The sequence below is a fragment of the Sciurus carolinensis genome, chromosome 17, assembly GCF_902686445.1.
Source record: "Sciurus carolinensis chromosome 17, mSciCar1.2, whole genome shotgun sequence".
NCBI classification, from domain to species: domain Eukaryota; kingdom Metazoa; phylum Chordata; class Mammalia; order Rodentia; family Sciuridae; genus Sciurus; species Sciurus carolinensis.
The window spans coordinates 23,548,549-23,562,464 of record NC_062229.1 but is presented as its reverse complement, the minus strand read 5'-3'; the positions used below and the strand labels follow the sequence as shown (position 1 = coordinate 23,562,464).

At 34.0% G+C, this 13,916-nt stretch overlaps 1 protein-coding gene across 2 annotated transcripts in view; it reads right to left on the bottom strand.

The window, feature by feature from the left end:
- The window catches only part of Smarcc1 (SWI/SNF related, matrix associated, actin dependent regulator of chromatin subfamily c member 1), a 164,623-nt gene that overhangs the window by 81,216 nt on the left and 69,491 nt on the right, over window positions 1-13,916 (bottom strand). For both annotated transcript variants that reach the window (XM_047532340.1, XM_047532341.1), the window contains exons 12-13: window positions 5,694-5,753; window positions 1,683-1,720 (exon numbers count right to left, since the gene is read on the bottom strand). In XM_047532340.1, coding sequence (XP_047388296.1) covers window positions 1,683-1,720; window positions 5,694-5,753 — 98 coding nt within the window. The remainder of the gene's footprint in view (window positions 1-1,682; window positions 1,721-5,693; window positions 5,754-13,916) is intronic.

Here is a 13,916-nt window from a genome sequence, read left to right as displayed (position 1 = left end):
TGAATTTTTAATCTGTATTCTTTGATGATGGTTCCATAGTTAAATTTCTACTTTAAGTTAATTCAACCTTAACTTCCTATGTTATAATATTTGAGAGGAAAATGTAGTGTCACTACCTATAAACTTAAGACAATTCTCTTTAGATCAAGGAGGAAAAAAAAAAAAGGCAAGAAAACACCAAGAACTCTATTTTTTGCTTAAATGATGCTGGGGAAAAAATCTGGTATTACTGGTGACAAAGTTCATTACTGAAATCATGGAAGCTAGCAAAAATACTGTGAGGGTTAATGTGTTTTTGTTTCAAGTTGGTTTTAAATGTATTTTTGAGGTATAGGTTTTATAAATCAATCAGGACACAAAAAATTTCCTTTATTCAGAAAAACTAGGAAGAGGCTGGCAATGCAAGTAATAAAGGACAACAGTTTGTTTCAATGATCTCAATCGTGAAACAACAGGCAAGATTATACTGTGGGCAGGGTATTAGAGAAACTCTTAAGTTTACATTATGTAGCACTGTGACTTAAAACTCCTCCTACCTCTGGCATAAAAGAAAATCTCATAGGTGAGTTCCTTTGACTTTCTATTTTTTCCCTATTTATTCTATATATTAACATCCTTTTAAAATTTAATATTCATTATCAAGGTAGTTTTGGACTAATGAAGTTTGATTTTAAAGGAAAAAAATCACAATAATACAGGTGAAGAATTTGTTAAAATACTTTCACTAGATGTCTTATCATGACTGTTCTTCCCTTTTATGTTCATAAAATAAAGTTAAACATTAGAATGGGGCATTTCTATGACAATTGGAAAAACAAAAGTATTTTTAGCAAATTATTTCAAGAGCATTAGTGACATTTTAATAGTCAAGCATTACAGCCTGACTGAAACAGTGGGCCATTTACTAAAGAAGAAAAAAGTAAAGCCTTGCCTTAAATCCAACACCATCCAACAACATGATTCATGTGTCTCTACAGCAGAATTGATGAAATAGGAAGTAGGTGACTGTGAGGCTCAAGAAAGGCCAAGAGTATATAATTCAAAGTCTTTACTAGCCACACAAAAAGAAAACTCAAAAAAATCAAGGTAAGGCCCCCCTGCTCATCCTCATTGTTGGATAACATCTGAAATAATGTGATCTGCTCTGATTTGCAATCAAGGGAGCATAGAACACACAAAAAGAAAACTCAAAAAAAAAAAAAAAAAAAAAAAAATCGAGGTAAGGCCCCCCTGCTCATCCTCATTGTTGGATAATATCTGAAATAATGTGATCTGCTCTGATTATTTGCAATCAAGGGAGCATAGAACCAGAAACTTTACTAAGGGACACTATGTAGGAAGATATATAAGATTCTTCTCAATAAAATTCTGGGGACCAAGGAAGACAACTATTCTGGGGGAGTAAAAAGGGAATTTATATTAGTGTAGTGTCATGCACCTGAAGTCCCAGCTACTTCAGGAGACTGAGGCAGGAGAATTACTTGAGAGTTAGAGTTTGAGGCTAGTAATGGGAACCACAGTGAGACCCCAACTCAAAATAAAAGGAAATTAAAGGAAAAGGAAAAAAAAAAAATGAGTCTCAAAATAGAAGATTTCTATGAACACTTCCAATTCAGAATTTCTGCTGAGTACATTGGACAATTAAAGAAAATCCTCTCACAACAGGCCTAAATAATTTTTACCTTTCCTCCTGTTGTTATTGTTTCTTCATCTTGCTCATCTGCAAAAATCAAAATACGTAATTTATTTTAAAAACAGGTAAATGTTGTTTGGATTAGCTGGAATTTTTACAGCTTAAAAACTGATACAGAACAGAGAAAAGTAATCAAACTAAGCACAGCAAAATCACCCTAAATAATTAGGTAAATTGTAATTTTACACAGAAGCAGAGAGGTGGTAGAAATTCCAAAATATAGGAAAAATTTCCCAACAATGAAAAGTTTATAATTAATTACTACTTAAGCTAATATCACAGTGGGGATCTAGATAATAATATGGGTAAGGGACTTGATTAGAACTCCTCTATTTCTTTAGGAATGATAATAACAACAGTACAGGTGGAAACAGTATATTGTTTTGCATTCTAGAGGAAGTAGGTAAGTGATGAGTAAAAAAAGAAGAGAAAATGATTCCCTACAAAGTCCTAGTAAGAGTGTTAATGTCTTTCAATGATATAGGACTCAGGACCTAAATGCTGGTCTTACAAAAGAATAAGAGAAAGCTCATATAAAATTCAGAACAGGCAGTTGGTTTCAACAGTGAAAAGCAAAAGTGCCAACGTAGTAAGGTTTCTGCACAAATAATTATATTCAGTGCCTGTAGGTTTTTTAAAAAATGAATATAAGTAGTATGAACCCCTGGGAGTGACAACAGTAGTATGAAGTTCAAAAAGAACATGGGAAAGTAATTCTTTCGTTCACATGTCCCCTCAAAAAATATTCCCCATTATCTGCTATTTGAAAAGCAATTGCCAAAAATGAAACAAAACAAAAAAATATTGGTTAGAACAAGGACTAGGAATCCATGGCTTACTGGTGAAATGCAGCCCACTGGCTGTTTTTATAAGGAATCTGACTATCAGAATAGTCCTAGCGAGCAGTTAACTAATGAGAAAGGTTAGCTTGCTGTGCCTAAAATGTTTATGCAAATAATATGGTTAATGATAGTATATTATATGTTCTTTCGGTTTGTAAGTAAAAGTACTGCCCAAAGACTCATGTATTAAAGGCTTGGTCCCTAATGTGTCAATGTGGGGAAAGTGACTTGATCATGAGGTATCTTATCTCATCAATGAATTAATCCACTGAGGGATTCACAGCTGATGGCATTATGGAAAGATAGAAGAAATGTAGGAGGTAGCGGCCTAGTTCAAGGGACTGGGTCCTTGAGGGTGTACCCTTGGGGACTACACCTTGTACCCAGCCTTTCCCCCCTCCCACTTCTTTCTGTTTCTCAGTCCTTATGAGGTGACCTGCTCTCTCCTATCACCACTCATCTACATGCTACTCTACCTCACCACAGGCCATAGAAATACAGATAGGTGACTGGAATCTGAAACCATGAGCTAAAATACCCTTCCTCTATTAAGTTGATTACCCCATGTATTTTGTCACAGTGATGAAAAGCTATGCAACACATCAGCTGTCCTTTTGGAAGCCTGGAATTTAGGTGTCAGCTAGGCGAAGGGTACCTTCTACATCCAGCTTCCCCCCAAAAATCTTGAGTGTGAATTATCTAATAGGCATACCCAGGCTAAAACACTGCATATGTTACTGCAAGTTCAGTGCTGCCGAGAGACTTCAAGAAAGACGTGGGTACATTTAGCTAGGTGGCACATAAGATATTAATGGATTAGCTAAGACAGTCAACAGTTGAGAACAATAATTTACAGGTGATGGATCAGGTGTCCTTGGCATGGTTCACGTAATAACTAATGAAGAAATGAAAGGCTAGAACAACTTCAAATTTAAAGAACTTAACTCTCTAGCTGTGACCAACAACCATCTTTAGCCATAACATTCCTGAACTGTACCTCACAAACCATTCACACAGAGGAAAGGGATTTTACACCTGGCCTTAAATCTTCCTCCCAGCTGGAACCTCTAATTTTTCTCCCAAATTGGCTTCTATTTCACTTCGTTAAAAAAAGTCTGTTATGGACACATTCTAAATGACAATTTTCTACTCTTTTTAAAGTTATAGGCTGGTTCCTTTTTAAGATATATACTTAGAGTATATTAATTAACGTCTCTACCTAACAGTACCACTGAAGAATATCAAATCTAAATCTTTCACCCTGTCAATGTATTGGGAATATAAAATAAAAGACTGCTTATAATTAGTTTTTGTTTCCTTGGTCAATGATCAATTAGTTAAGTATCAATTACAAAATAGGCAACATAAATTTATGGAGAATGTAAACAAGTAATAGTTATTCAAGATCTATATTCTATTAGCAATGCTAAAACAAGAGAGATGTTTTGACAACACCTCCTTTTTCATTTTTGTTTACATAACACCTCCCCTTATATTGTCATCAAGATAATTTTCTATTTCCACTTGTGAAATAAAAAAAAATTATCCACCAATATGCACTGCTGGAAATGTAAGGATGCATTCAATAACATGAAGTAGAAAAATTCTGAGAAAAAACCACTCATGTTTGCCATCAAGAATCACTGCAATTTGTGTATATTTTGTTGTCTTTTTTCTTTTATATCAAAAGGTATTTCTGATTTGCTAAACATACTTGGAATTAGCAGCATGCCTATCTTATCTGCTGCTCTCAATCACCTTCAGACGAGAATCAAAAAGCTTCCTGATAAATTTTGTACTTTGTGTTGTATGACATTTGTGTATTAAAAATTGAAAGCATTTCAGATACTTTAGTATTTGGTTCATAGAAAGCATAATTCTTTCTTAATGGATTTTGTAAGAAAAAAAGGAATCACTACAATTTATTAAAAAGCAGACTACTCCCAACTACAAGATACTTAAATGAAAGGTATCACTTTCAACCCAAAGAGATCTTGTAAAAAATTTTCAGTCCTAAAATACTACAAGTTCAAAAATTTAGTGTAGGATTGCTCAATCGGTAGAGTGCTTGCCTCCCATGCACAAGGCCCTGGGTTCAATCCCCAGCACCACAAAAAGAAAAAAAAAAAAAAAAAATTCAGTGTAAACTGAATATATTACCTTCTCCTTTTTGAGTTTTACAACTGAAGAAAAACAATCAAGATTAATATACTGTCTGTAATTTTTAGGAACAAAGATGCTTAAAACTACCCCTATTTAAAAAAAACAGGAACAAGTGACTTTTCTTTTCTACCCTTCTAAAAATCACCCAATAATTACACCTTACCTGTGAAAAATTACTCTACAACCTGAAAATACAGTTGGTTTTCTGTACCTGAGAGTTCCACATATGTGAACTCAACCCACCAGAGATGGAATATAGTAAGAAAAAAAAAAAAAAAATGTCTACAATAAACATATACAGACTTTTTTTTCTGTCATTATTCCCTAAGCATATAGTATAACAACTAACTATATATAACATTTACAGTGTATTAATTATTTAAGCATGATTTAAACTACATGGCAAGATAAGTACAGGTTACATGCAAATACTATGCCATTTTGAATCAGGAAGTTGGGCACCTGCAGATTTTGATATCCATGGGGATCATGGAACAATCCAGTATGGATACCCATGGATGACTGTACTATAAAAAAATGATATCCTTCTCAATTAATACCGCTTAAGAACTTTAATTTGGCTTATAAAGTCTTAGAAGGCAAAATATTTTTGTTCTGAAGCTGCAAAATCAATTTGTACTATGTTGTAAAACTTAGTTTTACACTATGTTGTAAAATTCAGGGAGACTGAAAAAAGTACCTTAATTAGAATAATTTCTTTACAACTCAGATATTTAGATTTGAGTAAAACATTTCCACTTTGCTAGTTTATAGGAAAACACTATGCCCTGAGAGATCATTAAGAAACAATGGATAAGAAATTAACATTGATAACATGGTGGCAAACCAAATCCTGATGGTACTGAGGAAATACATAGATAATATCTGAAGGTAAGAAACACAGCAAGCGAAAGCAACACTTTTAGGTATATAAAGGAGTATTAAAGCAGCTGATACAGTCAAGAGAGGAAACAGCTATATATGGTATGCTTTACCTAGATCTGCTACAGTTCCTCCTTTAACGGGTGTATTTTCACTATCTTTCTTTGGGTTTACTAGAAGAAGAAGAAGAGAAAAAAAAAATCAGAATGATGTGATGTGTAAGAGAATTTCTGCTTGCTTTTAAGAATAAAACAGGAAAGAACACAATTCAAACATACACACATCTCTTTAGAACGCCAATGTAATTCATGACTCACCTCAAGTAAAAACCATACATCCAGCTGCAAAACCTTAAAACTTTTTAATAACACACTATAATTATTCAAGCAGCAATATTTTTTCCTTATAGAAATAAAAAAATATTTACATGGCAAAACATAAAAAGAACTTTTCAGCCGCTTCCAGTTTTTTGTTTTTTGAAGTTTAGACATTTATTTGGATTACCATTTCTGTGTCACTCATTCACTCAGATAAACTGAAAGAAAAAATGATACCCTTTCCCCCCTTAGTACTGGAGAATGGACCTGAGAGCGCTCTATTACTCAGTCACCAGCCCAGTTCCCTTTCTTAAAATGTATTTATTTGTTCTAATTGGTTATACATGACAGTACAATGCTTTTTGACACATCATACATAAATGGGAGTATAACTTCTCATTCATTGGCTTGTACATGATGTAGCGTTACACAGGTCATGAAATCAGGTAATACTGTCTAATTCATTCTCCTATCATTCTTACCCCCATACTCCCTCCCCTCCCTTCATTCCCCTCTGTCTAGTCTAAAATATCTCTATTCTTCCTCCCTCCCCTTATTGTGAATTAGCATCCACATAACAGAGAAAACATTCAGTGTTTGGTTCTTTGGAATTGGCTTATTTCACTTAGCATAATATTCTCCAGTTCCATCCATTTACCGGCCAATGCCATGTCATTCTTCTTTAAGGCTGAGTAATTTTCCGCGGTGTATATATACCAGTTTCTTTATTCATTCATCTATTGAAGGGCACCTAGGTTGATTCCATAGTTTAGCTATTGTGAATTGAGTTGCCCAGCCCCTTTTTATATCTTGAGACAGGTTCTTGCTAATTTGCCCAGGATAGCCTCAAATTTACAATCTTCCTGCCTCAGTCTCCTGAGTCACGGAGATCACAGGTGTGTGCCACCATGCTCAGTGAGAACTGACACCTTTCATGTATACAAACATGAAAGGGTTTAGAATTTTTACACATATTTGGGATTCTATTCATTTATTTGTTAAATGGGTAAACAATATCTTTTTCCCAGGCTAAGACCTGTTTAAAGTGTATCAGTATTTGGAAGTTTACTTGTATAAAGTTTTGCTTTTTATATTTAGCAGTTTAATCTACCCAAAATTTAAATTCTTATGTATGACACAGAAAGGAATACTAAATTTATTAAGTATTTATGGAACTGCTTGATCTATTCTCAGTAATGTGCAATTCTAAATTCACCATAAATGACTATTGTAAACAAATATGGGTCATTATTCCACTAGTCATTCTACTATACTGTTTCAGCCATTCCTGAGCCAAAATCAAATTATATTAATTATTATAGATTTATAGTTTATATAGTTATCTGTTAGGGTGCCACCACTTTCATGATTCTTTTATTTAAAATAATTTTGGGTTATTTTTGTGCTTTTCTCCTTCCATATGAAATTAAAAATACAATTGTAGTTTCCTTTTTTTTTGGTGCCAGGGATTGAACCCAGAGGTGCTTAACCAATGAGCCACAACCCAAGTCCTTCTTATTTTTATTTTGAGATAAGGTCTCGCTAAATTGGCAAGGCTGGCTTAAACCTGCTGTCTCAGCCTCTTAACCCTGAGTAAGGACATATACCACTGTGCCTGGCTTGTGTTGTTCTAAATGCCCAATTTTGCATAATACAATAATTTTTAGAAACATATATAACATGTTATAAAAGAAATGGCTACATTTCCCTGCATTTAAATTCTTTTTTAACAAAAATTTTTAAAATTTGTTCTTTATAAGACTGTATTTAAATTCTTAAAAATACCAGCTGATTATATGTAGGAAAAAAGGAAATAAAGATGCTAAGATTGTAACATGTGAACTAAAATATATACAAATGTCATATAAGACAGGGAAAGCAAAACAAAAAGTTGGTTCTTTGAGAAAGTAAACAAAATACACAAACCCTTAGCCACACTAACAAAGAGAAGGAGAGGGAAGACTCAAATTACTAAAATACATGATGCAAAAGGAAATATCATGACAGACACCCCTGAGATACAGAACATAATGAGAAGCTACTTTGAAAATCTGTATTCCAACAAAATAGAAACTACCGAAGACATTGACAAATTTCTAGAGACATATGCGCCTCCCAAACTGAACCAAGAGGACATACACAATTTAAACAGATCAATATCAAGCAATGAAATAGAAGAAGCCATTAAAAATCTACCATCCAAGAAAAGCCCAGGACCAGACCAATTCTCAGCTGAGTTCTACAAGACCTTCAAAGAGGAACTCATTCCAATACTTCTCAAAGTATTCCAGGAAATAGAAAAGGAGGGTACCCTACCGAATTCATTCTATGAAGCTAATATCACCCTCATACTCAAACCAGGAAAAGACACATCAAGGAAAGAAAATTTTAGACCAATATCCTTGATGAATACAGATGCAAAGATCCTTAACAAAATATTGGCAAACCGTATCCAAAAACATATTAAGAAAATTGTGTACCACGATCAAGTGGGGTACATCCCTGGAATGCAAGGATGGTTCAACATTCGTAAATCAATAAACGTAATCCATCATGTCAATAGACTTAAGGATAAGAATCATATGGTTATTTCAATTGATGCAGAAAAAGCGTTCGACAAAATACAACACCCCTTCATGCTCAAAACACTAGAAAAAAACAGGGATAGTAGGAACATACCTGAACATTGTAAAGGCTATTTATGCTAAGCCCATGGCCAACATCATTCTTAATGGAGAAAAACTGAAACCATTCCCTTTAAAAACGAGAACAAGACAGGGATGTCCTCTTTCACCACTTCTATTCAAAATTGTCCTCGAAACTCCAGCCAGAGCAATTAGACAGACCAAAGAAATTAAAGGGATACAAATAGGAAAAGAGGAACTTAAGTTGTCACTATTTGCGGATGACATGATTCTATATTTAGAGGATCCAAAAACCTCCTCCAGAAAACTCCTAGACCTCATCAATGAATTCAGCAAAATAGCAGGCTATAAAATTAACACGCATAAATTTGAAGCATTTTTATACTCAAGCGATGAAACAGCTAAAAGGGAAATGAGGAAAACAACTCCATTTGCAATAGCCTCAAAAAAAAAAAAAAAAAAAAATACTTGGGAATCGATCTAACCAAAGAGGTAAAAGATCTCTACAATGAAAACTACAAAACACTGAAGAAAGAAATTGAGGAAGACCTTAGAAGATGGAAAGATCTCCCATGTTCTTGGATAGGCAGAATTAATATTGTCAAAACGGCCATACTACCAAAAGCGCTGTACAGATTCAACGCAATTCCAATTAAAATCCCAATGACGTACCTTACAGAAATAGAGCAAGCAATCATGAAATTCATCTGGAAGAATGAGAAACCCAGAATAGCTAAAGCAATCCTCAGCAGGAAGAATGAAACGGGCTATTGCAATACAAAGAACTTCAACTATACTACAAAGCAATAGTAACAAAAACAACATGGTACTGGCACCAAAATAGACAGGTAGATCAATGGTACAGAATAGAGGACACGGACACAAACCCAAATAAATACAATTTTCTCATACTAGACAAAGGGGCCAAAAATATGCAATGGAGAAAAGATAGCCTCTTCAACAAATGGTGCTGGGAAAACTGGAAATCCATATGCAACAGAATGAAACTAAACCCCTATCTCTCACCCTGCACAAAAATCAACTCACAATGGATCAAGGACCTTGAAATCAGATCAGAGACCCTGCATCTTATAGAAGAAAAAGTAGGTCCAAATCTTCAACTTGTTGGCTTAGGATCAGACTTCCTAACAGGACTCCCATAGCACAAGAAATAAAAGCAAGAATCAACAACTGGGATAGATTCAAACTAAATAGCTTTCTCTCAGCAAAGGAAACTATCAGCAATGCGAAGAGAGAGCCTACAGAGTGGAAGAATATCTTTGCCACTCATACTTCAGATAGAGCACTGATTTCCAGAATATATAAAGAACTCAAAAAACTCTACACCAAGAATACAAATAACCCAATCAACAAATGGGCTAAGGATATGAACAGACACTTTACAGAAGAAGATCTACAAGCAATCAACAAACATATGAAAAAATGTTCACCATCTTTAGTAATAAGAGAAATGCAAATCAAAACTACACGAAGATTCCATCTCACCCCAATTAGAATGGCGATTATCAAGAATACAAGCAACAATAGGTGCTGGAGAGGATGTGGGGAAAAAGGTACACTCATACATAGCTGGTGGGGTTGCAAATTAGTGCAGTCACTCTGGAAAACAGTGTGGAGATTCCTTAGAAAACTTGGAATGGAACCACCATTTGACCCAGCTATCCCACTCCTCGGCCTATACCCAAAGGACTTAAAATCAGCATACTACAGAGATAAGCCACATCAATGTTCATAGCTGTTCAATTCACAATAGCCAGACTGTGGAACCAACCTAGATGCCCTTCAATTGATGAATGGATAAAGAAACTGTGATATATATATACACACATATACAATGGAATATTACTCAGCTATAAAGAATAATAAAATATGGCATTTGCAGGCAAATGGATGAAATTGGAGAATATCATGTTAAATGAGATAAGCCAATCTCAAAAATCCAAGACGAATGATCTCACTGATAAGCGGATGATGACACGTAATGGGGGGTGGGAGGGGGCCAAGAATGGAGGAAGGAGGGACTGTGTAGAGGAAAAAGAGAGGTGGGAGGGGTGGGGAGGAAGGAAAAAAATAACAGAATGAATCAAACATCATTAAAAAAAAAAAAAAAGGACAGGGGAGGGCAAGAAAGTAATTACATTGTGAAAAATTTCTTATATTTTTACATCAACTAAATAATAGTGATTTTAAATATATTTGATATGCTAAAGATATAGCAATGGACTGAAATATTTGTGCCCCCCAAAAAATAATTTGTTGAAACCCCAAATCCTAATCTAATGATATTTGGAAATGGGGCCTTTGAAAGATAATTAGGTCATGATGTACAGCCTTTATGAATGCAATTAGTGCTGAGCAGACCAGAGAGCAATGTGAGGATATAATGGGCCTAAAAGTCCCTCACCAGAACCCCACCATTATGGCACTTGATGCCAGGCTTCCAGTCTTCAGTACTATTAAATATTTATTGTTTATAAACCACACAGTTTAAGACACTTTATTGTAAGGGGTCCAAAATGGCCAAAACAGATACATATTATAATCCCTAGATCGACCACTAAGAAAAAAATAGCAAAAGAAAATTTTAAAAATTTAGAGCTAAAAAAGTAGAATCCTAGTTGGCAGTTAAGGGGAGGGGATAATTTGGATGAATTATACTGATAATAGGTATGGGGTTGGTTTGAGGGAATGAAAAAGTAGTAGAATCAAGACAGCATGGTAATAGTTATAGAACACAGTGACTATACTAAATGCCACTGCAGTTTATACATTTTAAGATTATTAACTTTTTTATTCCATGAATTATCTCAATTAAAACAATATTGAATCAAATGAAGAAGAAACTCTATAATAAAATTTTCAAAGAAAAAATCAGAGGAACTGAAACAGAATGTTAAATTAAATGTAAAATAAAAAGAACTGGGGATGTGAATTAAAAGAAGAAAAAAAAATAAAAGGTACCAAAAAATAAGATGGGAGCCTTAAACTAAATTATATTAATAATTATGTTACATTTAATGAAGCAGACTGCATAGTCTTTAAAAAGAGAAAATGTCTGAATTAGCCAAAACATACTGTTTAAAAGTAATATTTTAAAACATGATATTGAAAGAGAAAGAATAGAAAAGACATAATATTAAAACATGAAGCATGAGGGGAAAAAAATGCGCTTAGATGGGCTGTAGTGTTACCAAAAAAAAGTCCTCAGGACAAGCAGTATTAAAGCATAGAGAGAAAGACACCAAAGTCAATTATCAAGATAATTCTAAATGTTATATACCCTTACGTTAGCAAAACTTCAAAATATACACAGAAAAAAATAGAAGTAAAAAGAAAAAAGACAAATTCACAATCATGTTTAAGAGGGTCTAAAGTTCTCCCCCCAAAAAGATAAGAAATGTAGAAGATTTAACGATACTATCAACCAATTTCACATAATATTCATAAACTGTTATGTTCAACAAAACATATCCCCTCCTTCCTTTCCTTTCCCCCCAATAGTATTAACCATTATTTACCTTGTATTCTCTGATGTAGCTAAAATATATTTCTTTAAATTGCTTGGATTTTTTCTATTGGGGATTGAACTCAGGGGCACTGTACCAATGAGCTACAGCCTCAGCCCTTTTTATTTTGGGACAGGATCATGCTAAGTTGCCCAGGCTGTCCTCAAACTTGTGATCCTCCTACCTCAGCCTCCTGAATAGCTGGGATTACAGGTGAGCACCACAGTACCCAACAAGAATACATGTTATTTTCAACAAAATTAAAAGGTTCATCAAGATAACCACATATTAGTTAATAAAGCAAGTATGAATAAATTTTTAAGACAAGTCATAATGAATATCTTACCTATTCACAACAAATTTTAAACAAAAAGGTAATAAAATATCTAGAAATTTCCACAAATTTTGGAATTTCAAAATAAGTCATGCCTCACAGAAGAAATCACAAGTGAAAAAATATCAAACAAATATGCGTACATAAAAAAATTCATGAAATGCTTTAAAGTGTAAACACAGAAGTGTGCACCATTATATTCTATTATACAGAAAAGACTTAAAATCAATATTCTAGGTCTTAGACTTTAATAAATTAAGTGAATTAAACTGTTACTAAAATGAAGTACATAATAAAGTTATGGGTAGAAATGAAATAAAAATAAGAGCAAAAAGTATAGACAATACCAGGAAAAAGAATCGAGAGAAGTTAATAAACTAGGTAACCTCCTAAGCAAAACTGATCAAGAACTAAAAAACAGAGAAAACAATCACAACTATGAGGAATACAAGAAGGAACAAAAGGGAATAAACACTAAAACATTATAAGGGATGTTACAAAACACACAAGATCATTAAAAACATTCAAAGCCCAGTTTACAAAAGGGAAGAGATACTCAACAAACACTATATAACAAGGAATATAAAATGGGAGGATTCCTGTATCTGTTTTAAAAATTTAATCTTGAGGATTTTTAACAGTGGGTAAGAGGAAGCCTGCATTTCCCGTTGTTCCATGGCTTGTAGTTAAAGCAGCTGGAGAATACTGCTTCTCAATGAGGGTAATGTGTTGGCATAAAGGTGGCTAGGACTACAGTGAAAAGAACACCACAGAACTGCAAGAGGTCAGGGTCAAAGGAGACTCCCATTCTGTATGCTTTCTGCAACCAACAGCCTGAGACTTGCTCCCCAGGCACACACTCCTGGCTTTGGAAGCTAGTTACACTTCAGCTCCCAAGTGAATATTTCCATAGCACTCCCCAGTCCAATATCATTCAAAGTCTCTCAGATATAGGATGAGCCTTTTGGTCTTTAAATAAAATGCTATTTTTTAAATCACAAATGAATGAATGAATGAATAACTGAATCTGTAACTAAAACCAAAGAAACCTTCAAGATGAGGTAGCTACACTAATAAATTACATTATTTAAGAAAGATATGTTCCCAATCTTGTAAGAGGTTTTTCAGAAAACAAAACCAAGAAACAATTCCAAACTTATAAGTTTACACAATCCTGATGGCAAAACTTGATGAGGATATTACAAGAAAAGTTAAAGACCAAAGTCCTCCATAAACAGAAACTGATATAACCCTTGAAAATATAAAAAAAATTTGTAAAAATCCAACAACCATTCATAATAAAAATCTTAAAGTAATCCAGGAATAAAAGGAACTTTCTGGATTTGGTATCAACGGGTAACATCATCCTTCATGGTAAAAAATGCAAGGTATTTTCCCCAAAACAGGTAAAAGCAAAAATGCTTTTATCACCATTACTTAAAAATGCACTGGAAGTGTTATACTGTAACTGCAGGTTGGTGTAATAGAGGAAAAACAAAAAGAAAAGAAATAG